The 27858-nt window shown below is 52.1% G+C and overlaps 1 protein-coding gene across 3 annotated transcripts in view; it reads right to left on the bottom strand.

Moving 5' to 3' along the window:
- MIDEAS (mitotic deacetylase associated SANT domain protein) overlaps positions 1-27858 on the bottom strand; it is a 66941-nt gene that overhangs the window by 11838 nt on the left and 27245 nt on the right. For all 3 annotated transcript variants that reach the window (XM_067730826.1, XM_067730816.1, XM_067730835.1), the window contains exons 2-5: positions 9294-10966; positions 7818-8117; positions 2065-2410; positions 28-94 (exon numbers count right to left, since the gene is read on the bottom strand). In XM_067730826.1, the coding sequence (XP_067586927.1) occupies positions 28-94; positions 2065-2410; positions 7818-8117; positions 9294-10730 (2150 nt within the window). In that variant the 5' untranslated portion in view covers positions 10731-10966. The remainder of the gene's footprint in view (positions 1-27; positions 95-2064; positions 2411-7817; positions 8118-9293; positions 10967-27858) is intronic.

Here is a 27858-nt window from a genome sequence, read left to right as displayed (position 1 = left end):
CCGAGCCAGAGGCTGGGCTGAACTTACGGCTCGATGCTCACTGGGGTGGCCTCCCCCATCACAGAGAGGACAGGCGGGGTGACTTCAGCGCTATCTATGGGACAAAAGGCAGGTTAATAAATGGCACCCTCTGCGCTTCAGCAAAGCCACCCTCTCCAACCCTAGGTGGCTGCTCTTTACGCACAAGAGCCACAGCAGTGACTCTGAGGTTCACACTGGGAAATCAGGCACCCTGAGTCCTGGCTCTGCAGCCTGCAATTGTGACAACCAGCTGTGACTTTACCAAATACGTGGGTGCCTCCGTTTTCACGCCTGCTGAAAGGGGCTGTTGCCACCTATCTCCCTAGGTTGATGTGAGGATTGAATGAAATCATGCACAAAGCTGAGCCCTCGATAAATATTAGCTACTCTTATTACTACTGCTACCAGTTCCACTACTAGAGCCATGTTCTGCCCCGGGAGCGCCCACAGTACAGCATTAAGTCCAGCATTCAACTATGGTTGCTCTAGTAGAGAGGCTGAAACTTCCGCCACACAAACGAGGTGGTGAAGGAGATCACTGTTTCATAATTATCTTCTCACTTCCTTGCTGGGTTCTCTGCCTTGGTTTCTCCCGAGCTAATCTTAACGCCCTGTGTGATCAAGACACTCTCTTGCTCCAAAAGCAAAATCTGCTGACTCCTCTCTGCAACCTGAGAGAAAACTTCGACTCCTCAGCGCAGTGTTCAAGGCGGTTCCCCTGCCAGCTATGCATCCCACCACCGCCTTGCCTGGACCGTCCATCTTTGCAGGCTGCTCCCTCATGGCCCCTCGCGCTCCCTGCACAGTCCCACCTCTGGGCCTTTGCACCTCTCCTTTCTTCTGCCTAGTGTGCCCTCCCCACCTGCTTCCTAGTTCAAGCTCAGCTTTAGCCCCACCCTCTCTTCAATAAATGCTTTCCTCACCACTAGGGCTAGCAGCCTCTGCAGGCTTCACTCACTGACTGCTGATCCCACTCTGCCTGAAACTTCTGCTTTCCTGTCTCCCAGGCTTTCAAGTCAACGCCCTAATGACCCAGCACTCTCTTTAGAACAGACCACGGTGTCCCACACATTACTGGTGCCCTCACAGGACCCAGTTCAGGCTTTACACCTGAGTGCAAGAAAATCCTCATGGATGGACAGACCTCTTCTTTGCCGCCAAGCTGGTCTCAACAGCAACTTCTTCCTGCACAACCTAGGCATGGAGAGAAGCTTCCAAGCTTCCAGTAGAAGTGGAAGAGCCAAAGGCCAGCCAGCCCAGGGTGAGCCACTTCTCACCCAGACACCAGAGGGCACCAGAGAGGCATGCCACGATGAGGTCAGGGTCAGAGGTTAATCCCGGGACCGCACTGCCTCACCTCTGTGCTACCTCTGGTCGGGATTACTCTCCATCTTCTCTATCAGCCTGAGATAGGATTTTCCCATTTTTCAGGGGAAATGAATTCTTGTATGGAGTGGGCAACATTTTTCAGCAATTCACCACCCAGGCCAGCCAAAAGGTCTGCTCTGGGCCAAAATGACTGTTCAAGAGACACAGGAGACAGGATCTGCCACCTAATATTAAGAACAAATGTGACACACCAGGCACAATGTAAAGTGCTTTACGTGTGTTGATGCATCTGGACCTCACCACAACCCTCTGAGGTAGCTATTAGGTTGAACCATAGGAAACTGCTGTTTGTGGTTCTAAAAATAGCTGAATACATATTGGCAATTTCATCATTAACCAAACACTACTAACATCCTCATTTACATGCTGAAGAAACTGAGACCCAGGGAGTTTAAATCACTTCCACAGGGGATGGAACAGTAAATTGTGGAATTGGGATTTAAGTCCAAGCAGTTGGGCTGACACCTCCTCTCCCCAACCACAGCGTGTACTTGAGCCAGGACAGCCTCCTTCTCTCAAAGGAGACAGCAGAAGTAGAGCCCCTTTTCCCATGGCATTCCAGCCCAACCCCGGCAGTGCCAGAAGCTGAGTCTTCCCTACCCACCGCCCTCCCACAATGCCTGCCCTCACGGCTGCTGAGGGGGGATCACTCACTAGACCGGAGCAGGGTGCGATGGGCACTCTTTGGCGTGATGGGAGGAGGGGCTGGGATGCTGCTGGTCGACATGATGGCATTGAAATAGAGTCCGGAGCCTTCCCGCACAGGGCTGAGGATGGGGGGTGGTGTATAGGGGGGCAGCTCAAAGCTCCGCTCGGAGGGGTGGTCAGCTAGGCGGACAGGGGAGCGCAGGTGGCTCTGGTACGGGGTGATGTTGGAGTAGACGGGAGGGGCGATGAAGGTGCCCGCCTTGGTGGGGATGATCAGAGGCTCAGGCCTCGGCCGCTGCTTTGGTTTCCGCACTGAAGGTTCCCCCTCCAACTTGGCGTTCATGTCCTCAGCCTGGAGAAGGAAACAGGCCAAGATGGCTCAGCCACCTACAACCTGGGAAAAACTGAAGTCTTTTTTTTTTTTTTTTTTGCGGTACGCGGGCCTCTCACCGCTGTGGCCTCTCCCGTTGCGGAGCACACGCTCCGGACGCGCAGGCTCAGCGGCCATGGCTCACGGGCCCAGCCGCTCTGCGGCACGTGGGATCTTCCCGGACCGAGGCACGAACCCGTGTCCCCTGCATCGGCAGGCGGACTCTCAACCACTGTGCCACCAGGGAAGTCCCATAAAAACTGAAGTCTTGACCACTGCTTGCCAGTTTCACCTTTGGAACTTAGTCTGCCCACCACACCCACTAAGGCAAGCCTGAGACAGGAAGCAGATCCTAACGCCCTTCTTACTGCCTCCTCTAGGGCAGGGGTCAGCACTCTGTCTCTGTCAAGGGCCAGATAGTATATATTTTAGGCTTCGTAGGCCACACACGTATTCTTTGGTGCATATTCTTCTTCTCCTGACCCCACCCCCGGCCCTTTTAAAATAATCCTTTGAAAAGTGTAAAAAACAGTCTTAGGGCTGGATTTGGTTCACCGGTCATAGTTGCCAACCCCTGCTGTAAAGTATGCTACAGGGCAGGGAACTATTGTAGTTCAGGGCCAGGCCTGGAACTGGATTGCTTGGACTGGGATCTACTTCCTTTAATCACCACTTAAGATACTTAACTCTGTGTGCATTACCATTTTTAACGTGGGAATAACAAATGCCTACCTAATGGGGTAGCTATGAGGACTAAATAAATGAATACATGGAAATCACTGAGAACAGTACCTGGTACATAGTAATTACTCAATAAATACTGACTGCTATCACTACTTAAACTCCAAGCTCTGCATTAGATGGAGGCCCATATCGCGTGCCAAGACCCAAGCTAGGCACGGGACCACAGAGTGAACAGGACAGCCCTGTCCTTGAAGAACTTTCATTCTCATAGTATTGGTCCTACCTTTGCTGTCAAAGGTTAGTCCTTCTGGCTGACACTTCTCCCTGCTCGGTATGCCTTGTGGGCCTCCATACAGAATAGAGGGCAGGGCTGTACAGGAACAGAGGCCTTTCCTAGCTGCGTCCCTATCCTCTCAAGAGAGAATGGAGGCCTACACGAGTGAGTGACATCGATCATCTCCCTGGGTGCACAGGTGAGACTGGCCACGCTGACTGGGCCCAGGAACAACAGGCTTTCTCCCCGTCCCAGGTTCCAGCTCCCACAAGACCTTCCAGCAGAGGGCCCTGAGTCCCCATGAGCCTTGGCCATGTCTTTTAGCCATCTGTGCCCTCTCTGCTCTTTTACAGACTAGGAAGAAATGACATTGCTCATTCTCTCCCCCTAAGGGGAACAATATGATTGCACAGAAAAAAATGCAGTGGAGCCAAAGGCCCCCAAACTTCTAGACAAGAAATCCAACATGAACTCAAGCTAGCTGTTAATGATTTGTGATTTTATAAGGAAAATGGATTTAAACTATTCTAAATATTTGACAATATTTTTCATATTGATTGTTTGTTTATTTATTTATATAGGCTGCATTGGGTCTTCGTTTCTGCGCACGGGCTTTCTCTAGTTGTGGCGAGCGGGGGTTACTCTTTGTTGCAGTGCACGGGCTTCTTATTGCGGTGGCTTCTCTTGTGGAGCACGGGCTCTACTAGTGTGGGCTTCAGTAGTTGTGGCTTGCGGGCTCTAGAGCACAGGCTCAGTAATTGTGGCGCACGGGCTTAGCTGCTCCGCGGCATGTGGGATCTTCCTGGACCAGGGCTCAAACCCGTGTCCCCTGCATTGGCAGGCGGATTCTTAACCACTGTGCCACCAGGGAAGCCCTCATATTGATTTTTTAGGTGTGATGACGTGGGAAGGAAGGAAGGAAGGGAGGGAGGGAGGAAGTAAGGGAGGGAAAGAATCCTTATGTATGGTGTACTTCAGGTACAAAACCAAAGTATTTATGGATGGAATGATGTGATGTTTGGGATTTGCTTCAAACAAAATCCAGTGGCAGGGAGAAGTAGAGGTACAAATGAAAGAAGACTGGTTGTAAAAGAGGGTGATGGCTAAATATTAGGACTCATTATACCATTTTCTCTACTTCTGTGCATGATTGAAAATGTCTGTAACACAAAGAGAGAGAAAGAGAAAGAGAAAGACCTCCCCAAAAGCCTGGTATAGTGAGAGTCCTCAGGCAGGATTCAAGAGATCCAAATTCTAGGGCTAGCTCTGCCACTACTTGGCTGTATGATCTTAGGTAAGCCTCTGGCCTTTTCTGGACCTATTTCCTCATCTATGAAATGGGTATGTTGAGCTGTGTAGTTGCTCAGGCTCTTTCCTGCCATCCTCAGGACAAGCTGCCCAAGGCTCCAGCCTCCACCACAAACTCTCCCCCAACCAGAGAACAAGATCCCAGAGAGCAGAGACTGTGCTACTCATGATGATCTTGGAGCTCTCCTTTCTGTTATAGACAACAGGCACGCAGGCCAACCCTCCAGTTGCGAATGACTAATAAAATCTAGATGCTGTACAAAACCACATTTCTGCAGGTACCAGAGAACAAATTAGTTGGCAAAGAATTAAACGGCCAAGATCCAGGGAAAAAAAGGAAAGCCAAAAAGGTGAGCCCAGCATTTAGAATTGTGTTTTCCCTAGAGATAGATGCTGTTATGGAAGAGACAACGGAGAGGCTGAGAAACTGGGTAAAGCTTTTAATAAATTCAAGGAGCCAGCAGAATAAAAACTGGAGTTTAGAGCTTGCCAAGGAAGGAGAGCCTGGTGAACCCCTAGGCTTTGGATTGGGACTCCAAAGGGCTATATCCTCAGAATAAAGGTGAATCAGATATAGATTAGTTCTCAAATGGAATAATGCCCAGCTTCAAATCATCTGATTAAGTTAAAGTAATCCAGGATTGCTTGTGCTCTTTGCTACCTGTCAGATGCAAAGACAAATCCTCTCCAGTAGAGGAGAACAGCAACCAGAGTCTTTAATTACCTCAACAATTTTTCATATATAATGTCTGACATTCAATAAAAAATAGCCAGATATACAAAAGAGTAAGATGTGATTTAAAAACAAGAAATAGCAGATAATGAACACAGACCCACAGGGATCCCACTAACGGAGCTATGAGACATAAACTTTAAGAAGACTATGCTTGGGAATTCCCTGGTGGTCCAGTGGTTGGAACTGGGCGCTTTCACTGCTGGGGCCCATGTTCAATCCCTGGTCGGGGAACTAAGATCCCACAAGTCATGCGGTGTGGCCAAAAAAGGAAAAAAAAAAAAGAAAAGAAAAGAAAACTATGCTTAAGTTATGCAATAAAATAAAAGGCAAGGTTGAAGATCTCATCAAAGAACTAGGAACTCTAAAAATGAACCAAATGAAAAATCAGGTTACTGAAAAATAAAATAACTGAAGACAAGAGTTCAATGAATGGGCTTAACAACATATTAGACACAGCTAAAGAGAGAACTGGTGAACTGAAAGATAGGTCAGACTTAAAAAAAAAAAAGAAATGGAAAACATAGAAAAGTGCATGACAGACAAAATAGGGGATACAGTGAAAAGCACTAACAAAACGTGTAACTGGAGTCCCAGAAGGAGAGGAGAGAGAATATGGAGCAGAAGCACTCTAAACAGGATAAATACAAAGAGAACAATACTTAGGTTTCACAGCAAAACTGCTGAAAACCAATGACAAAAAAAAAATCTTAAAACAAGATAAAAAGATACCTTACATTCAAAGGAGCAACAATATGGATTATAGTGATTTCTCAATACTGTACCTACAATAGAAGCCTGAAAACAATGGAATGACATCTTTAAAGTGCAAAGAAAAAAAAAAAAATTACCAACACAGAATTCTCTACCCAGCAAAGTTATCCTTCAAAAATGAAGATGAAATAAAAACATTTTCAGAAAATCAAAGACTAATAAAATTTATCACTAACAGACTCACACTAAAGGAACTAAAGGAAATACTAAGGGATGTTCTTCAAACAGCATATAAATGAACTGAGATGGAAGCTTGGAGATATGAGAAGAAATAAGCAACAAAACACTCTTAAGTATTTGAATAAATCTAAAATGAACAACAACTGAACAAAACCATAATGTTATAATGTCCTATCAATGTTAAAATATAGGGAGAATGAAAAGTCATGTCAATAATTCTACAAGTTAGGGGTTAGGGGAAAATGGAGTTAAAGGGTTATAAGAACTCTGCATTGTCCAAGAAGAGGCAAAGCACTAACTTACATTAGATTTCAATAAGCTAAGAATGCATTTTAATCTCTAGGAATGCTTCTCAACCAGAGGATTAAGCTCTAATGTCATAAGGCATTCACTATGTAATAAGTTGACTTCTCTCCTACACCTCTAGAATGGTACTAGCTATGTACCATCCTCCAGATAATTGAGAAAATGGTCACTCAAATCCCCTTCTGTAGGGCTTAATTCTCTAATAGAAATCCAGGTAATAAAGGTTGCTATGGTAATCACTAAAGGAGTAATACATAAGTATATAACTAATAAATTAATAAAGAGGGGAAATGGAATAACAAACCCAATCAATCCAAAGGAAAACAAAAAAAGAGGAAAAAAAAGGAAGAAAGAAAAGGCAGGATGGGATAAGTGGACGGCATATTTAAACCAAAGTTTATCAGTAATTACATTAAATGTAAACTGTATCAATGCTCTAACGAAAAGACAAAGGTTGTTAGAACAGATGATAACAAACCCCAATTATAAATCCAGTTGAAAGATATACCTTAAGTAGAAGGATACAGAAAGGCTGAAAGTAAAAAGATGGAAAAGATACACATCCCATCCTCCTCGCACCCACACTAAGGGAAAGAAAGAGAAATATCTGACAAAGTAGACTTTAAAAGGCAAAAAGATTACTAAAAATAAAAAAAGAAACATTTCATGATGAAGTGTCTAATCCAGTTCTAAATAAGTATGCAATTAACATTGCATCAAAATGTATAAAACTAATACTGACAGAACTAAGAAAAAATAGGCAAAACCTCAATCTTAGTGGGAGAGTACAACATACATGTTTGTACTGACAGAACAAGCAAACATTTCTATATCCCAGTACCTAGCACAAGGCCTGACCCACATTAGAGGCCAAATCAAAATTTGCTGACCTGAAATAAAAGATTCATACATTTTGGATTTTCCTAAACAGTCCAAATTTCAAGTATAAAATTGTCTCTTTGTCCCTCATAAGTTCATTTGTCCAAAAGTTTTGTTTGGAAAATATAAATAATATCCCCATGGGTGACTTGAATCCCTCCTATACTGCCATGTTCTCCCTTTTCCCATATAATATTAGGTCACCAGGAGCACCCAGGTACTGAGCTGCTTGCATGGGGCGCCTCTCATACCTGAGCTGGGGCATCAGTCCCGGGGATACGGGTGGACCGCCTGCGGGTGACGATGACCGACGGCTTGTGTTCAGTGGGGTTCTGTTCAGGACCCTTTCCATCCTCGTCAACACCTCCAGCTTGGGCTGCCTCAGTTGGGTCCACAGCCCGCACAGGCACAGACACTGGGATTATGAGGGGTACCATCCCGCTGTCCTCTCGTGCTCGCTTGGCAGCTAAGGAAGGCTCAGAAAACTCCACCCCACACTTGGTAGTTGAAGCCAATACACTTTTCCGCTTCTCCTCAGAGCCACTGGCATCCTGGAGAAGGAGAGAGAGAGGAAATGGAGACGGTTAGAAGGTTAAGTCCTGATCTGCTGGTCCGGGACCCCTAATCCCGTTTGATTCAGGGACTCAAACACCCATGACGGTTCCCAATGGTCTTTGGCAACCTGGCCTTTCCCTGACCACCTTTTCCCCCACCATATTCCCAGATACTCTCCATAACCTCCCTTCTGCCAGGTTCTCCCATCCTGGCCTGGAGCAGGAATCCCCAGATGGCCAACTCAGGCCAAAAGTGGCTAATCGATGTGTTCTGTTCGGTCTACACGGTGCATGGCATGTGAAATAGTATCTACATATTCAAAACATATCTCTGCAAAAGAAAGCAAGCAAGGAACCTGTGCCAAGGTAAGGGTGGTCTTTCGATCTATTTCCCCACTGGCAACTGGCTGGAGTGAAGTCAAGTTCTGCAGCCTCCTACATATAGGTCTGGCCCTATAGGCTTCGAGGGTTGAGACCTCCAGTGAGGGAAGGGGCAAACACTGGCTTTGGAGTCAGATACTAGCTTCTGTCCTACCTTTGTGACCTTGGGAAATCCCACTTGGGCCTTAGCTTCTTCAGCAATAAAATGGGATAAATGCCAGCATCCCTCTCATAGGGTTTGATGAGAAATTACTTGTGATCAAAGATAAGAAACTCCAAGTACAACACAGGTGCTCAAATTCTATTCATTCTTCTTCCCCATTTAGATTGTCTTTTTCCACTCAACTTTATTGCTGTATAATTTACACACAACAGAATGCACCTATTTTTAATTATAGTTTGATGTATTTTGACAAGTATAACCACCTGTGTAAACACTACCACATTCCTGTCTTTTAGCACACTGGATCTGGAAATGGTTTCACCTCCCTCTACTTCCAACCCTGCAAGTCCCAAATGAAGAAGGCAACCCACGATGGTGTATTGCATTTTCCTGCCTGCAACCCTGCGTGTGTATAAAACCCATCTGCCCTTCAGGTGTGGATACACCTACGTAGAGATTCTTTGCATGCAGAGAGTTCAGAACTCCCTGAAATGGATGGGTTCTTTCATTTCCTTCAATGAAGGGAGAAAACTGCCCTTGTGACCCTGGAGTCACTTGCTCTTCCCTGGCCCCAGACACAGCTCGCCCTGCCCTCCGCCAGGTCTGTCCCCAGCCCATGCCGCTCTCACCTTTGTGTTCTGCAGTGAGGCCAGCTCCACTGCCTTCTGGGCCAGGGTCAGCAAATTGGCCTCCTGGGACGCCCGGCGCCTCCGTCGAGTGCTCTGGATCACCCCACCCCGTAGCACCTGCCCACAGTCCCCTGTGCCCACAGCCCGCGTGCCCTCCTCGCTGCCCATGGCAGGAGCCTCCCGCTCCCGGCCATTGGGTGCCAGTCTCTCCCCGTCCGACAGCAACTGCGACTCCCTCAGCTCCAGCGGGAATCCCAGAGCTTCAGGATGGGGCTGCCCCAGGGGGCCGGGCGGCGGCTGCTGCAGGGGCCAGTGGTGCAGGAACAGGTTGCTGGCGGGATCCTGCCCAGGTTGGGTGCCAGCCCCATCCAGGGTGGTGGAAGGCAGGACGCCCTCCTTAGAGAGGCGGCGGGAACGGCGGGGAAAGGCGATCTGGGCCTGAGGTAGCACAGGCTGCGGGGCTGACTCCTGCAGGAGGGCCTTGCGCAGTTCTGGGTTCATGTCAGGGTTTGGGGGGAAGGGGTAGGGTGCCAGGCTGTGGTGAGCCAGGTGGGACTGACTCAGCGGCCCGGCCGGCTGCAGGCCAAAGTCCTGGGGCTGCTGAGAGGGCGGCTGCTGCATGGGGTAGAAGTTCTCAAAGAGCTGCATCTGGGGCAGGGCCGCCTGCTGCTGCTGCTGCTGCTTCTGCGGTGGGAAGGCGGCGACGGGGTTGGGCGGCGATGGGCCCTGCCGGAAGACCTGCCGGTTCATCTGGTGGCCGAACGCCAGCTGGAAGGGCTGCAGGGGCAGCGTCTGGTTCGGCGGCTTCTTGGCCACATGGAAAGAGTTCAGGGGTGCCTGGGGCCGCCCAACCTCCAGCTGCACCTTCTGCGGCACCATCGGCCGCACAGCGTTCCCAAAGCGGTCCAGCTGTGGCCCCCCTGCTTTCTCCCGCTTCAGTGGCTCAGGGTGGTTATAGTAGGTGGAGACCCCCATGCCAGGATGAGGGCTTCCCTTGGGTCCACTGTAAAGGGGGAGGCTGTGGCGATTCCATGTTGAGTGGGGCGGAGGCTGGCCCGGCTGCTGCTGCCAGCCGCTGTCACTGACACCCCCAACCCCTCCACGCTCCGGGCCCCGCCCTGGAGCCATCACAGAGTTGGGCCACTTGACCGAGCCCACCTGCTGAGACAACATGGTTCGCTCAGACCCATACACCACGGAGTTCAGCAGGGCCAGGCTGTTGGAAGGCGGCAGTTCCACAGGCTGGGAGGCGGGGGCAGACCCTGCCGGACCCTCGTGCGCAAAGTAAGGCTCCTCCTTCACTCTGGACGGTGGAGGGGCCGGGGGCTGCTGTGGTGCTTGCAGGGGTTGGAGCTGCTCCTTGGGAGCTGGTTCTTGGTCCCCAAAGAGGCAACGCTTCCGCTTGTTCTGAGCCTTGGGCTGGGCCTGGAGGTTCATGGTGTGGCCAACTGGGCCCCGGCAGTGAGACCTACTTCACCAGTCACCCATCCCCTGGGGGATGGTCCTGCTGGAAGCTTGGCCCTAGTCCAGCAGCCAGAGGGGGCAGAGGAAACGCTGGATGATGCGGTCGGGCACGGGGAGAAAGAACTGCTGGCGCTTCCTTCCTTTTTGCAGAGAGGCTCTCAGGCTCCTCTACTGTTCCCAGGTCATGATGCTCCACAGGGCCCTGGAGCCTGCAGACAGAAGAACAGTAATAGTGTCAGCCACAGCCTCCCAGGATGCCCCAGAGGGCAGCACAAGTGTGAGGGGAGGGTCTCAAGGGTCCTACAGTTCCACTGCCTCCTGGGGACAAGCCCAAGGTCACAGAGCAGCATCGGTGAAGCAGGAGCCAGGACCTTGGGGGAGCTACCAGAAGGCGGCAACATCCCCCAGGGTGCTCTGGGACTCCCCCTTGTCCCACCACCTCGCCCTCCTGGTTAGTGTCCAGGACTGCTGTGTTTGGTTGTGTAACTTGCGCAATGCGCAAAAGCACCCGCCGAGGGGGCAAGTGGGGCTGAGATCCAGCCTGAGCCCCTGCAGTCAAGCTGGGATAAGGGGTAACAGAGGCCATGCTGGGTTCCGTACTCGTCTGAAGCCAGGCCCCAGCCTACTGGGCAGCCAAGCAGGTCCTCTCACATCTGTCCAGGCAGTGGCCTCCCCAGTAGACCCCGCAGGAGTGTTTTCAGCCAATGCCTCCTCTGACACTCCATGCACCTCTCAGACAGGAAATGGAGAAAACAATAGTCATTCCCAACTGTGCAGCCCATGGGTCGGGAGGTCCACCAGGCCCTTGCAGAGTCCTGGGTCCACGTCCTTTACACTGAGGCACGTAGGTGAGGCCCCGAAGCGTGTGTGCAGTCCTAACCCCACCCCTGGGAGGAGCTGCTGGGTGGAACTGTGGCTGCTAGTGTTCCCCAACCGAGCATGGAATAGAAACCTGTTTTGCAACCTGGGCTGACTGGAGACAGGATCTGGCCTGGTAGCTGGTCAGCAGTCCCCACCCATCTTCCTCCACTGCCAAAGAGCTCCTGGCATCTTGAGCAAAGGAAGAATATAGCTGCGATACTGAGGGGGGTGCAGATTTCTAGAACTTAGGTCCAGAAGGTTTCTCCATGACATGGTGTGACTAAAGTGCTCACAGTGTTCCTGTGTTTGTTTTCTAACTTGATTAAAAAAAAAAAAGATTGCTCTATTTATCCTGCTACAGAGGAACTGAGTCCAGTACTTTATAATTTACATGTGTTTTTATTACTTACATGCAAGTTATAACTTACACCTATACCTTGCGTGTATTTTCAAAGACTTTTTCTTTCTTCAGAGAGGGTTGGTTTTGTCTTTTGTTTTGTTTGCCTCTCTGGGAAGTTGGTGAGGGTGGGAGCTACATGGCCCACCTCTTCCCCATGCTAAGATTCTGATCCTCAGCCAGTCCGTCTAGCAGAGGAGGGGAGCTCAGGAAGCCCCCGCGAATAAATCTGAAGGTCCAGGCTGACCTCAGACGTCAGAACCTAGATGCCCCAGGTCATCGTTAGCAGCCCCGCGAGTTCCCAGGAAACCAGTCGAGAGGCGTAGAGGAGGGCTGGCTGGGCATGCCGGGCAGGCTCTGGTATGAAGCCCTGGCTACACCCGGCGATGCCCCTGGCCCCAGGGAGGCGGCCGTGCTATCGCTCCTCCGCACGCTTCCGCAGCTCCCCAGCCCTTCCCCTCCCGCGGCTGCCTTGACTCACTCCAACCCCCTGCTGCCTTTCACTTTCACCCAGCACCCAGAAGGGGAGGAACTTCCTCCTCCATTTCCTTCCTCAGCTCCCGGCCCTGCTGTGAGTGAGAGCGACTCTCCGTGCTCGCACCCCCTTTGTCTCGCATATGGAAGCTGGGGGAGGGGGAAACTAGGAGGGCATCCAAGTCACCCAGGCCCCGCCACCGGGGGAGGATTCGGACAAGTAGCGAGTGCTGAGGCCACAGAAACCGCCTTCTGAACAAACAGCTTTCTCTTGCTTTTAAACTCTCATTTCCTGACAGCCAACCCAACACAGAGCAGAGACCCAAAAGCCAGCCCCCAGACTGAAAACAACCCTGGGCGCCATCGTGAAGCTGCAGGGTGGGGCCGTCCCGGCTATGAGAGTCCGGCTGTGCCTCTCCAATCAGAATGAACCAACTACAAGTACGTGTGTGTCTGCAGAAGCAAGACAGAGGAAGGAAGAACGTGCTGTGGGGGGGCAGGGGGTGGGAGTTGGCAGGTCCACGTGCCTCCAGGGAACTGGGAGCCTCCCCCCCCCGCCCCCCGGCAGTACAGGCACCCCCCATCGCAGCCCTGTTGCCTGGTGAGCCACAGCACAGGCTTGGGGCTTGGAGGAGGGGAAGGCACACGTGGCAGATGGGTCTGAGTGCACGTGCGCGTGCGTGCCTGATGGAGGGTACCAGGCGCGGGGATGGCCGCTCAGCGCCTAGGGGAGGGCGACTGCACACTTGGGGTTGGGGAGATGGGGGCGGAGTCTGTGAAAGGGGATCCAAGGCAGGGCTGCTCCTGCCCCAGTCCACACTGGCTGGCCTGTAGCTGCTTGGTCAGGTCTGCTCTGCCTCCCACCCCCCACCCTACACATCGAGGGGGCCCTTCACTCCTGACACCACAGTAGGTTTCCAAAGCTGGGCCAGGGACTTCTTTAGAAGAAATCAAGGGGGCCAGTTCTGGGGAGGCTGAAGCTTCTGCAGCGGCCTCCCTGTCATCCCCGTTGGAAGGCTGCTAACAATGCTAAGAGCACAGACACCCGGACCTGGGACCCTTGAAGAAGAAAGATCAGTATCTGGGCTGTTGGGGGGAGGGCGGGGGGAGAGTGGAAGAGGCCTGGGAGGTAGGAGGGGAGGGGACACACCAAGGCAGCAGGGTATGCAGTAGGGTATGTAGCAGTAGTAGTAACAGCTAGTAGTTGTAATAACAACAACAACAATACACCTGTGCCAGGCAGATCCTAAGTACTCTGTGCATGGTTTTTTGGTGTGTGTGTGTGCATGTTTAATTCCCACAACAGCTTTATAAAGCAGCATGAAGCAGTGTTATTTTAACCTCCATTTTACAGGTGAGCTAGACAAGCTCTAAAGGGCTGAAAAAAATTGCCAGTGGTCACACGGTAACTACATTGCAGAGCCAGGGCTCGAATTTAGGTCCGTCTGACTCCAAGACCAAATTCTTATTCCCTGTCCCTAAGACATGCCGCTAAGACACCAGGCCCTTTCTGCACACCTCCCTCCCACAGCATGCTCTCGACAGTCTCAGAGCAAGGATTTTCCCAACACGGATCTCCCTCCTCACTGGCGCTAGGAAGCCCCTTCCCCTCACCTGAACTGTAGGCAGGTAACCCTCTCCTATTCTGCGCCGGTACAGCTGAGACCCTCAGACCTACAGGAAGGGAGGGAAGGGAAGGGGGGCCGCCTCACAGAGGCGCCAGCAGGTGTGGGAGGTCCACTGGCAGGGAGGCCTGAGACTGCACTGGTCACTTCCGCCTCATTCTCCAGACCTGGACCCTCCAGCCCCTGCAAGCCCACCCCTGCCTGAGTTCTGGTGGCTGCAGGTGGGGCTGCCAGCTCTCATACGCCACTCATACCTCACAGCCTGCGAGTCTGGCCAGGACTGAGCCACTTCCTCCCATTTCTCCTGCCCCAGCCCTCCTCTGTCCCTCAGGTGGAAGTCTGCCTGGTCTTCCTCAACAATGAGGAAGAGGAAGCAAGCCGTCCTTTCTGAAGGCTCCCAACAGATGGGCCAACTCCCTGAAGTTGCAGGGAAGAGGGTGTAATGAGGAACTCCTGCAGGCAGCTCACCCTTGGGACCAGCTGCAGGGCCTCTGACAACGGATGCAGAAACACTGCAAAAGGAAATCCACAGACATAACGGGGCCCCAGACACTCACACCCACTCTTATCAGTCTGACTGTCAAGGCTCTATTCACTCTTCCCTTCCTCTGGGAGCCTCACTGCTGCAACCAGTCCCTGACCACACCACAGACAGCCCTGGGCAGAAGACATAGCCAGCATCTGATCTCAACAGCCAGGGACCTCTGGGGCTTTCAGGAGCATCTATGGTGAGAAACACTTTCTCTCTACTGAAGAAGCAACGTGCAATAAGTAAAGAAAACAGTGCTGAAACCACATGTATTCTGCACACACATGAGGGAAGGTATTGAAAAGGCTGTTGGGTGTTCTATGCTTGTGGTGACACCACGCCCTCCAAGGACAGCAACCAGAACACGTACTGCTCCCCACGTGCCATAAGCACCCCAACCGCATGCGTGACATTGGCTGGGGGAGTCCAGTGAGCCCTCACCACAGGGCAATGGGGCCAGGCCATGCATGACCACTGAGGGGACCAGGGCCACTCACAAGCTTGGGGCACTCAATGCGGCCATCCAAGAGACAAGACTGTTGTGAGTCAAGGTTACGCAGGCCAGGAAAGGGGTGCCCAACTTGGTCCCGGCGGCCACGGGGCCTCAGCTCTGACCTGGGGCTGAGAGCCGACTGAAGGACACCCCGACCCTGGGAGGCTAGCTAATGCTCCGAGCTCCTGCTCTTACCTGGGCCACCCCTGGCCCCGCAAACTCAGCACTAGGAAGAGGGGGAGTCACAGCTCATGCATCTCCAACCCGAGGCAAACAGACTTCAATATGGCACCCAACAAAGCCCCGAATCTCTAGGCCAGCCAGCTCACTGAGCACCAAAGAGGCTGTCTTAGGACAAAGTCTAAACTCCTTATCCAGCCCACAGGTCCCTGCAGATTGGGCTCCTGCCACTTCTCTCAACACTCCACGCTGGAGCCATCACTCAGTGCTGTTGCTGCTTTGCCTCCAGGTCTGTGCCCAGGCAGTTCCTCTGCCTAGCACACATTCCCAACCTTTTCATCTGACCAAGTCCTACTCACCTTTCAGGTTTCAGACACTGCTTCCTCTGGGAAGTCTGCCCTCATCCCAAGTCTGAGCCAGGTACTATACTCTGAGCCCATAACACCTCCTAAACCCCATGACTGGACTCAGCACACTGAATTCCGGGTGCCTACTTCTTAGTCCCCAGCAGACAGCAAACTCCAGGGGGCAGAGTCTGCAGATCATTGTACCTTGGCACTTGGCTTATACCTGCCTCTTAGGCTGCTCATTCAAGACTGCACCCAAGGTGAGTCAGAGCCACTGCTCACGGCCAGTGTATCCACCGTGGGCTCCTGCCCACCCCTGACTTCTGATCTCTCTCCCTGATGCACATCAGAGCTCCTGAGCACATCATGCTGAGATGAAGTGAAGAGGCCCAGCCGCCTAACCCCACCCCATCCCATCCCATCAGTGGCCCCAGGTCCTATCCAACTAAGCTGAACACAAATCCTTCTCTACTTGCGGGCCCGTAAGCCACTTGCCCCTTGACTGTCACTCACTGCCCCACACTACATGCAGGACAACTGACAAAGAGCCAGCCCCACTGTTGCCCCCTGTCCCATTCTTCTTCCCTCAAGGCTTCCCACTCCGGCCTAGGCCAAGGCCAGGGACATGAGCCTGTGGATCTGTTTATCTCATGCTCTGACCTGGGTGGGCTGAGCCTGAAGACACCGAGGTATCTGGCTAGGATGCCCGGGGCAGTGATGAGGGGCCCTCCCTAGAGGAGCCCTGCATGGCCCCAGCTGGCCCTCCAGTCCAGACTCACATCCTGAAAAGCTCTCTCTCAAATACTCTGGGGCCTTTGGCTACAGCCAGACTGGGCGAGTGGCCTGAAATTGCCATCTTGGGCCAGCTAGAGTTGCCCAAGCCCTAGGTAGACCTTGCCTCTGGGCACAGTGCGATGATCTCAATGCTGTGTGCACCCCCTCTAACTGGGAGCTCACACCCAGGCTGCAGGGCCCCATTTCTCCAAGCCACTGGACATACAAGTCCTGTTCTCAAGGCGTATGTAAAACCAATAAGGAAGGAGACGCCAGCCACAGAGATGAGGACCTGCCTCCCACAAGTGTCACTTCCCCTGGGGACGTGAGAGAGCAGGCCCCGTGTTGTGCCCGTTCCCAGTCCAGAGAGAGTCCCAGGATTATCACTTCTCCAGACTGAACTTCAGCCCTTAGAGGCCAGGGCATGAGTCCCAGGGGCTCAGCCATCAAGCTGGACAGGCTCAGAGGCTTGGCCAGGGTTCGAGCTGCCTGAAGTTTGAGCTTTGACTGTAAAAATGCCAACATTGAGATGCTTTTAAAGGGATACAGGTAAGAGGAAATCCTTTGCCTTATTATGCACCCCCCAGGGCTTCATTCAGGCATCTACCTTTATCATCTCCTCCCCCACTACCCCACAAACACTCTCAGGATGTCCATAAAAGTCAGGATAGCCAGGTCCATTTTATAGAAGGGAAGCTGAGGCAGAGAGAAAACACTGAGTCGTAGGCAGAGCCAGGAAAGGACTGAGCCTCCAGGCCCAGCTTCCGCCCATACTCAGGGTGGGGGTGGGGGTGGGGGCGCTGGCTGCCTCCCTCCTAGACAAGGGCCACAAAGGATCACAGGCAGCTCAGGAAACCCCCTTCTACAGGACTCGGGACTCCCAGGGGGTAAAATGGAAGCTGGCAGGATTAGGCTCTGTCCAGAAGAGACAAAGCAAGTGTCCCTGCAGCCAGCCCTGCAGTGACCGAGCCTCTGGAGCGGGCTTCATGAGGCCTCACAACCCTCTCTATGCCCTACAGGGCTCACGCCACCAGAGGCTGCTCCAGCTCCCCCCTCCCCTTCTGGAAGGGCCTGGCTCAACGGCAGGTCTAGGGCAGGGCTCCCTGGAGTCTGTGCCTGAGGCCCAGTGCCAGACTCTGTCCCAGACCAACATACAGAGAAGGCCATTCACAGGGACCTCCCTTAACATGGCCCTGCCCTGCTTACTGTGCCCTCCCACAAACACACACCCTCTGTAGCCCTGCAGGTCTGCCCACTGCCCCTTCATCCACTCAACAAGCATTTGCTGAGCACTGGCTGTAAGCCAGGCTCTGGGGAGACACAGGAGACGAGGTACAGTCCCTACCCACACAGAGCCCCCAGTCCAATGGGGGAGAAAACAAACACACACTGATTATAACGCAAGGTGGCCTGTCCTGGGGCTCGAGATACACACAGGGAATAAGTGACCCTGGGGAGAGTTCCCCGGCTTTGAGCCTTTGCTGGAGCTGTCACCTCTGCCTGGAAGCCCTGCCTCCACTGACAACCGGCCTCCCTCAAAGCCTCCCTCTTCCAGGCAGCCCTCTGGCACATACTGTTCTCACCCTTTCTGAATCTTCGTGCTCTTACTCCCTATTAACCACCAGCTCACAAGGCTTCTGCAATTCCCTTCTGTTTCCGCAGCAAGGCTGGGAGAAGCAGGGCCTGGAGGCAGTGTGGCCCAATGGAGAGGGCAGTGAACTGGTTGTCAGGTAATCCGGTGTCTGGTCCAGGAACCGCCGCTCAATCGTTTCTGCCTTTGAGGAATTTGGGAGCCAGGGGTTGGGGTGGGGGGTGGAGAAGCCCTGTGTCCAGGAATCACCCTTGTAATGAGCAACTGCCACAATAAACAGTAGCCACCAGCACTGCCCATGTGTCCAATGTGTGTGAGTATTGCTCACTTGTATAACCACTTATCCCCATCTGAGAAATGAGGAAACGCTGGCTCTGAAAAGTAACTTGTTCCAGGTCACAGCCGGAGGTCCTTTGTGAGGAGCCAGGATTCTAATCCAAGCCTACCAAGCCCAAACCAGGTCTCCATCACACTCTGCTGCCTGTCAGTGTTGAGCAGTGGTTCTCAAACCTACCCTGAGAGATTATTAGTTCATGGGTCTGGTAACGGGGAGGAAATCAAGGTGGGAAATCCACAATGCTTCATAAGCAGCCCAGGTGGCACCCGGGTGCTGGAGCAGAGGAACGGCTGGAGGGTCAGGGCCTGGCACAGTGCAGTTTCCAAGGACCCACTGCTCCTCATTCCCCTGGGAGCCACCTGCCAGGGTGTCGTGTCCTGCACAGGAGGCATGAGGGGTCCCATGAGCCCTAGGGCTGACCATGGCTCTTAGAGTGCCCAAGGCCCAAGTGAGTGCCCATGTTTACTGAGCTTCTACTATCTGCCAAACACAGTGCTGAGTGCATTGCTGGCAATGTCTTACTTAACCCTCACTCTTCTTTGTCCCATTTTACAGCTCTGGAATGGTATACTCAAAAGTATCTATTTAACACAAAAGAAGACAGTAACGGAGTAACAGAGGAACAAAAAAAAGACATTAGACAGAAAGCAAATAGCAAAAATGGCAGACATCAATCCAACCTTTTTAATAATTACTTTAAATGTAAATAGATTAACACCTCAATTAAAAGGCAGAGTTTGGGAAAATGGGTTTAAAAAAACCATGATCCATGGTGGCGCAGTGGTTGAGAGTCCGCCTGCCGATGCAGGGGACACGGGTTCGTGTCCCGGTCCGGGAAGATCCCACATGCCGCGGAGCGGCTGGGCCCGTGAGCCATGGCTGCTGAGCCTGCGCGTCCGCAGCCTGTGCTCCGCAACGGGAGAGGCCACAACAGTGAGAGGCCCGCGTACCGCAAAAAAAACAAAACAAAACAAAACAAAAACCATGATCCAACTGTTAACAAGAGACACACACTTTAGATTTAAAGACACTAATAGGCTGAAAGTGAGAGGATGGAAAAAGATATACCATGCTAACAGTAACCAAAAGAGAGCTGGGAATGGCTATGCTAATATTAGACAAAATAGACTTTAAAACAAAAACTCTTATTAGAGACAAAGAAGGACACTTTATAATGACAAATGTGTCTACCCATTAAGGGGATATTACAATTATAAATGTATTTGCACCTAACAACAGAGCCCCCAAAATATATGAAGCAAAAACTGTCAGAATTGAAGGGGAAAATAGACAATTCAACAATAAGAGTTGGAGCCTTCACTTTCAAGAATGGATAGAACAACTAAACAGAAGATCAACAAGGAAACAGAAGACTTGAACACTATAAAGCAAATAGACCCAACAGATATCCATAGAACCTTCCACTCAACAACAGCAGAATATCCATTCTTCTCAAGGGTACACAGAATATTCTCCAGGATAGATCATAAATTAGGCCATAAAACAAGTCTCAATAAATTTGAAAGGGTTGAAATCATACAAAGTATGTTCTCCAATCAAAATGAGATAAAATTAGAATCAAAAATAGAAGGAAATTTGGGGAATTTACAGGAAATGAAAGTTAGAAGTAACTTGTCAAGTTCTCAGCTCAGAAAGGCCACTCCTTCCTTACTCAGACCATATTCTCCACACCTTCTGCACAGCCCTAGGAAGCTGCAGATCTCAGATTTTTGCAAATGCCTGGGTAGCTCCACACCAGACACACACTGAACCTGACCCCAATCTTGATCCCGGAATCAAAACAGCTGGGGAGGGAGAGCCCTTTAGGGCTGTAACAGCTTGTTATTCAGCCCTACTTCTCCCCGGGGAAGACGGCCACAAGCAAACATCTTCACTTCCCCAGTCTACAGAATGTCCAAAAGGCAGATCCTTCCCAAAAGAAGGAAGCTAACATATACAGAGCACTTTCCCCACGCCAGGTACCTGACATACCCTAATCCACGCACACAAACTTCCCACCCAGGCATCTCATTGTCCCCATTCTACAGAGGGAAACTGAGGCTCTGTTATTAAGGTGGCAGAAGCAAGATTCAAAATCTTGTTGTCTGCCTTTAAAGTCCTTGGTCTTTCCATCATCCTTCCAGAAAAATCCCAAATCTACACTTGTTGTGGGCTTCAGAAGGAATGCTATACAGGAGAACCCCACAAAGCCAGCTGTGGATCCTCCCCTTTCTCATGCTCCCTCCCAGAACTGCTGCTTTTCCTGGGGCCATTTCCAAGTAGAGCATAGTATATAACACTCCCTCCCAAGAAATAATCCCAGCCCCAGCCTGCAGAAACAGTCTCCCCTCGAGACCGTGAACATCTGTAAGACCCCCTGGAAGCTAGGACAGCCCATAGGGCTTTGAGGTGGGAGGACTGCAGGCGTGAGCTGGGAGCTGCAGTCAGCAGGATCACCCTCTGGAATAAGAGCCTCCACAACACATGGAGAAAGGTGGCTTGTGCCTCTCTTCAGAGCCAGCCACCAAAGCAGGGCATAGCTGCGGAAGCTGAACAGATTCCAAATATCAAGGGATGCTGCATCTCACTCAGTCCAATTCCTTGTTCCACAAAGCAGCCCAGAGAAGGAAAGAAACTTGCCTGCAAATACACAGACAGGAGCAAGAATCAAGGCCCAGAAGCAAGGACACCAATAACAACGCTTCATGCCTCCATTTAGGAGGCCCCACCTTTTGGCAAGACACTGGGCAGGGCTTGGAGCCAAAGTGAAACCTCGACGTCACAAATGGAAGGCTTCTACTTCACCATCATCTCCACCTCTAACATTTCTTGGGGGCACTACTATGTGCCAAGCATGGTGCTGGGCACGCTACACACATGATCCCGTTTAATCCTCATGGCAAGGCAGGTATCATTACACTCCCGTTTCTCAACGAGGCACCTGAAGATCTGAGGTCACAGGAGTATAGAGGCAATGCCAGGACTGGAACCCAGAGCGTTTTCTGCAGGGCCTCAGGCTCAGCCTCCTGCTTGGGTACACATCAGGCTATTTGGGATGGATGGCAGCAGGCTCTGGGCTGTTCACATCTCCCTGAAGAGCAGCTTCAGCTGGCCTGAAAACCAGTCATGTCCTGGAAGCGTGGCTGGTCAGGAAAGGTGAGTGAGAGGGGCCTGGGAGGCGAGTGGCTTTGAAAATGAAGATGCTCCTGGTGATTACCACCACTGGGCCAACCTGTGAAGCTCAACATCTTCAGTTCAAGAGGAAGCCACATCCCTCCCACACTCTCCAACCCCACACCCACAGTTGGCCAACAGCTCTTTAAAAATAAAGCGGTGACTCGCCCCAAATCCCCATGGGGCCCAGGTTCCTGCCCCTTCCCCTGGCACACTGAAATCTGGGTCAAGTCAGTCCACGCTTGGGTTCCTACTAGTGCCAATGCCCCCACCCAGGGCACTGAGCATCAGTCCCAGCATGACAAGCTACCTCTCTGCATGGGGCTCTCAGGAGGGTTTCCTCTCAAGAAATGAAACTACTGAATAAAGGTTGTTCATTGCACATCCTAAAGAAGGGAGACAGATAGTGCCCACCCACTCCAAAGATCACTGGTCCAAATCTCAGTTTCATGGCTGATGGGCCCGAAGCCCTGACAGGTAACATGATTTGCCCAAGAACACACGGCTCATTACTTGGGTAGAGCTGTGTTCAGGGCCTCCCAGGGGATGTTCTCACACTCAGCACTCCCTCAGACCTGGCTCTGCTGCCTCTTCTCAGGAGAAAGGAAGCGGGGGGTGGGCAGGAGCGGTGTCTAGTTGTGGTGTCTTCATCAGCTCTGGCTCATCTGCCTGGCCAGCTCCAGAAGGAGCTAGGACCTACCTGATGGCCTGGGGGAAGAGGGGGAGGGGAGTTTTTTCAGGGGGTCATCCTGCTGGTTTGGAGGATAAGAATGGGGATAATATGGCTCCCCAATACTTGCTAGTGACCAAGAAGAACAAAACCTTGCTGCCAGCAGAGGTGGGGCGGCTCTCAACATGGCTGCCTAGGGCCTCCTAGACGGGCTGCAGAGTGGGCACAGAGAGCCAGCCACCTGCCCCCCTCGTCCAGGCATCCAGTCAGTGTCACGGCCTTTCTCAGGTCCTGGTCAAGATCCAGGGCCTCGGCCAAATGCTCACACATTCCTTGCGTTTCTCCAGTCTCTGAGCAGCTGCTGCAGGCCCTCGTCTCCTGTGCTGATTTATTCTTTATTGTTCCTGAAATACACCCAGAGGCCTTTGGCACCAGGCACCAGCACAGCATCCAGCCCAAACCCCGAGTACACACCAACCAGGCTCTCTGGGACCTGAGCCAAGCCAGCCGGCATGATGGGCCCTGGGGTCAGACCCAGCAGCCAGGAAGGGAGGCCCAAGATCCCACCCACTCCAGCCTATGGTCCTAGAGCTGTTCTCAGACTACGGAGGCTGGGATATTTGGGGAGACGGAGATGCTTGCAAGGTTTCTGGGAGGGCTAAACTAAACCTTTCCACTCCTCTCATGCATGAGTGACTCCCCAGCAATCCCCCCCAACACACACACACAGCGGACCCCCACGTGCCTATCGCCCTGCACAGCAGGGCCTCGTGGCTCAGGCTGGGCTTCTCGCTACCCTGTAAAGTGTTTGGAGAGGGAGGCCTCAGAGGGGTCTTCCCCACCCTTCCCAGCCCAAAATATCTCCCCTATCAGCCAGCTAATGGTGCCTGAATTCCTACCATCAACACTTCATTCCTAGGGTCAAAGCATTGTTCCCTGTGCACATGAAAATAGCCAGTAGAAGTGTGGGAGCTGCCTGGTAAAAAGACAGGGCTTTGGGGTCAAACAGGATGTGTCCTGGCTTCTCCAATCACCTGCCTCTCTGTGGGCCTCAGTTTCCCTACCAGTAAACAGGCACAATATTTTCATCTCATAGTTATTGTGGGATTAAATGAGGGTTTTTATATATATATATATATATATATATATATATATATACACACACACACACACACACACACACACACATGGAGTGCCTGGCACAAAGTAAGAACTCGATAAATGTGATTTCATTTCCCCCTTGCTGGGCAGGGGCAGATCATTCATTATTAGTCTTCAACACCTGGAAGGGAATGAAATGGCCTCTTCCAGTTCCACAGCCGGCTGAGAGCAGGGCTGACCAGACAGGAACAGGACAAGGGGACTAGGAATCCCAGCAACAGTGCTGGGCTCTGCAGGCATCTGGCCTAGGGACCCAGGAGGAGCACACTCAGCACAGGCCTCCCCAGAACTCAGCTGTGCCAGCAGGGCCTGCAGGGACATGGCGGGACAAGAGTCCCCAGATAAAACCTGGCAGAGCTTCCCAGCCCATAGTGGAGTCTCCACCCTCCTGGGCTCCCTCTAAGAGCAGTAAAAGGGAAAGGCCATCACCTGAGGGAGGCTGGGGAGACGGTGGTCACAGAACGTCTGAACAGGGATGCCAGAGGCACCGGGGCCTGCAGGGAGCAAGTAAGCCTGCCCCGAGGCCACCACAGTGAAAGTCCCACAAGTAGAAGTGGCCGCCTGGTTATTTTTGGTACCTCTTCTGCCCAAAGCCAGCAAGGAAAGGCAGCTGCTAGCAACCTGGAAGGGCTGTTTACACTCAAGTGTGCAAGCACTGTGCAAGGACAAAAAGAGCACCAGCAGCCACCGTGCAGGAGGGCCTCTGCCCCTGCCTTCCTCTCCCGTCTGTCCCTGTACAGTCCAATCTGCACGCTGCATAGCCCACAGAGCGTGGGTACTTCTGCTTTCAGTCAGATCCAGTCTCCTAACCACAAAACTCACTCACACACACAAACAGACAAATAACTATGGAGCCAGCTGAAGACTGGGCCACACCCAGGAGCCGAGACAGTATTCCTCTGGGCTCTTCCTGCACTGAAGCGGCCCTTTCACGTTTTGAAACTGGGAGGGGCAGGCACCAGGGGCAGGACAGAGGAGGCTTTCCTCTGTGAAGCTAAAGTGGGGACAGTCTATGGAACTTCAAGGAACTCGCTGCCTCTCAGCTTCCCCATTTGAAAGTGAAGGACTAGATGTCCCAAAGTGTTTTCCAGCTCTGGGTAAATCCTGGGAGCTGGAGAGCCCAGAACTAGGACCCAGGGCCAGCTGAAGAGGTCAAAGCCAGGTCAGGTGGGATGGAGGATCTGAGGCCAGCCAGATGCGCCCCAAGAGCTGCCGGGCAGGCTGGGGGGAGGAGGAGGAAGGGGGAGAAAGGCCAGACTACTTGCACTCGCAGGATTTTGAGTTTCTGGGATCTCTTCCGAGTTCCAGGGCCTTCCCCTCCCAGGAACTGGCAAATTCTGGCAACAGCAGGCGGGCTTGGGGTCTCTGTCTGCCCAGCTGCTGGAAAAAGCTGGGAATCGAAATCCCCCACTATTTTCCCTCCTCTCTGGACCCCATTTCCCCAGAGAAGACAGGTGGCCTCAGAGGGAACCCCCTTCTGGCTGCAAGCCTGTTGTACTTCCCTCTCTCCAAGCTTCGGCCAGGACAAACTTGCCCTGGCTGTTCCCCTCCCCCCTTCCTGAGACTCCTAGAGGAAGAAGCATTGCCTGGAAAATATAACACTCACCACAAGCTCCCTGTGGCTGGAGAGAAAGGCAGAGGGAACAGAGAGCACCTTCCCCGGCTGGCCATAGCACCAGGATCCGTTCCAGGAAGAGCAAGATCAAGAACCACTGCCTGGGACGGCTCAGGCCTCCAGCCCCTCTCCTCCCCACCAGTCCCCAAAAACCACAACCAGTAAGTTGAGTCCCGCAGGGAGCCCCCGACCCTCACCCCTGCAAAACCCCAGCTCTCTTCAGACATGTGTTAACTTTCTTCTTATATAATATCTTGGTGTTCCCCCCACCCTCCCACTCCACCCTTGCTACCTGGTGAAACAGCCAAAGTTGCTTTTAGGAGCAACTCCCACCCCAGGCTCCACCGGAACTCCGTTGAGGTCACACTGAGAGGCTTCAGGTGAAGCGAAGACAGGAGGATTTTTTCCTTGGCTTTCTAAAGCAGCCTTCCTCCCACCCACCTGAGCAGTTCAGCCTGAGGCCTGGGCGGGTAAGTTCCCAAGAGCACAATATGATCTCTGGGAAGCTGAGCCCTTAACCCTCTGCTGCAGGGACAGAATCCCTTGCAAAAGTACACAGGCCGTAGGGTCTGCGCTGGTCCAGGCTGGAGTGCATCACACAGTTTTGCCCAGGGCCTAGGGAGTTCGAAAATGAGCTTCATTTACATAAGCCCAGTGGCCTGGAAGGGTACCCTCCTACCACAAGCAGGTGACCCTTCATTTCCTTTTCCCTGGAAGGAGCAAAAGGCAAACAGGAGCTGGGCTTGGTAGGAACTGGTGAAATGCTAGCCATCATCTGTTGAGTACCTACTGTGTGCCAGTCACTTTGCATGCATGATCTTGTTTAACCTTTGTAGCAACGCTATGAGTAATTACTATCATCCCCATTTTATAGGTAGGGAAACTGAGGCTCAGGAAGTTAAGCAATGCTCAAAGCCACACAGCAAGTGGGGCAGCTGAAGAACGAACCCAGGTCTGCCCAGGCCTCATTCCTATGCCCCTGCCAGGCTTCCTTCAGAGTCACTGCCCAGGTTATTGTCCACACACCATCCAGGAATGGTGTTCTGAGTGTGGGGAGGGAAGTAGGTGTACACAAGTTTTGCCTGATGGCTCTGGAATCCTAACTGATGTCCCACTGACTGTTATTGTTCCCAAGTGCGTGACTGTGAGAGCCCCTGTAAGTGTGTGTGTGTTGGGGGTGGAGGGAGGGTGATCTGGATTCCAAAGAGCAGTTTCCAACACTGAAGTTATGCTGTAATGCTTCTGATTCATAAAATGAGCTCACAGTCTCACGATATCCTGAATGTTGCTTCGAATGCAAATGCAGATCCCACAAGTAAGAACTGGGAATTTCAGCACACTCCACCCAGCTCCAGCCCAGCTCCAGCCCAGCTCCAGCCCAGCTCCGAGGAGTTTACTTAGTTCAGCCCCACACAGCCAGAGCGATCCTGCCTGTGCAGAAGCAACTCTTTCAATGGAACACGACCCCTGGCTGCATTTCCTGCAGCCTGTGGAGTGTCAGGGAAGAATGGAGCCCCCAGGCTGCTTCTGTACTAATTTGAGCACACACAGGAAGGGTGCCAATTGGCCTGGCCAAAGGAAATGCCCAAGTTAGCAGATTCCCAGGCAGGAGGCTCCAACACTCTTTCACCCTGAGGTCCCATTGGGGTCAGGATTACTGGGACATATTCTCCAGAAGGCCAGCCATAGGGCAGTGCCAGGAGACTGGGTTCACCAGCATCAGACTCACACATGGACCAACCCTTTTGAAAACAATGGCACAGTATGAATCCCGCAGCAGGACTCACTGGGCCCACCACATGCTAAGTCCACGTTTTCTGGATGGAGATCTTTCATTCATTTTGTTCAGCTAACATATGCTAAACACCTACTAGATGCCGGACACTGTGGGAACAATATAGAGCATATGCTAGAGCAGAGCTATGATAATACTGTAATGTGCTTTCAACATTTGGTGCATATGTACTAACTTGCAAAATCCTCACCTCAACTCTTTGAAGGTATAGAAACTCTAGCTCCCAGTTTATGATTTGCCCACCACATTACAGTATGTGCACAAATAACTATATAAGGTGGAAATGAGTATTCAGAAGAAGGCTGAGGCTTCTCCAAAGAAGTGACATTTGAAACAGGATTAGAAGGATACGCCGCAATCTCCCAGCTATTTGTGGCCATGCCCATTCCACCAGGAGCAAGGTTTCCTTCTGGGAGACCCAACTGCAGGAGAGGGGCTGTCAATGCCAAAGATTCCTGGACTGGACCCACTCCCCTTCCAGGACACTCTGCTCCATGCGCACCCCCCTGCCAATCCTTCTCCCACTTAGGGGCCCAGAGGCCTTGTCTCCACTGGGCATCCCTTCCGAGTTCTGCCGCCACAGGAGGCCTTCAGCTGAAATCTGTAACTGCATATTGCCTTTTTGTTTCTCCATTTATTAAAAGCAGCAGCCCACAGGGCTAAACACTCAAGCTATTTTTAAATCCCACATTTAAAAGTTGAACTCTCATCCCCATGGGCACTCCAGGGCACTCTTTCCTAGGGTGGGGTGAGGGGCTGACAGAGCCAGGAGGAGTGTGGGTTCTTCCCGATGCTTTGAGAGACCACACTGGCAGTGGTCAGGTCGTCCCAGAGCAAGCTGCATGGTTGGGGGGCGGGGGAGGAACCCTCCAGGTTCTTCACCCCGCTGGCCTCTGGGAGCTACTCAGACCAGAGTAACCTGCCAGAGGCCAATCCAATTAGAGTGGAGACTGGGCCAGAGCCATACAATGAGATGGTTTATCACAGTAACTGAGTGTTTACACCCCTATTATTCACTGTCCAGAGCCGTAGGAAAAGGAGGATCCACAAATTCCCAACCAGGGACGGTTTCTCCTTT

This window comes from Pseudorca crassidens, chromosome 1 (assembly GCF_039906515.1).
Source record: "Pseudorca crassidens isolate mPseCra1 chromosome 1, mPseCra1.hap1, whole genome shotgun sequence".
In the NCBI taxonomy this organism is placed as follows: domain Eukaryota; kingdom Metazoa; phylum Chordata; class Mammalia; order Artiodactyla; family Delphinidae; genus Pseudorca; species Pseudorca crassidens.
Note: the sequence above shows the minus strand (reverse complement) of the source record. Positions and strands in the feature narration are given on the sequence as shown.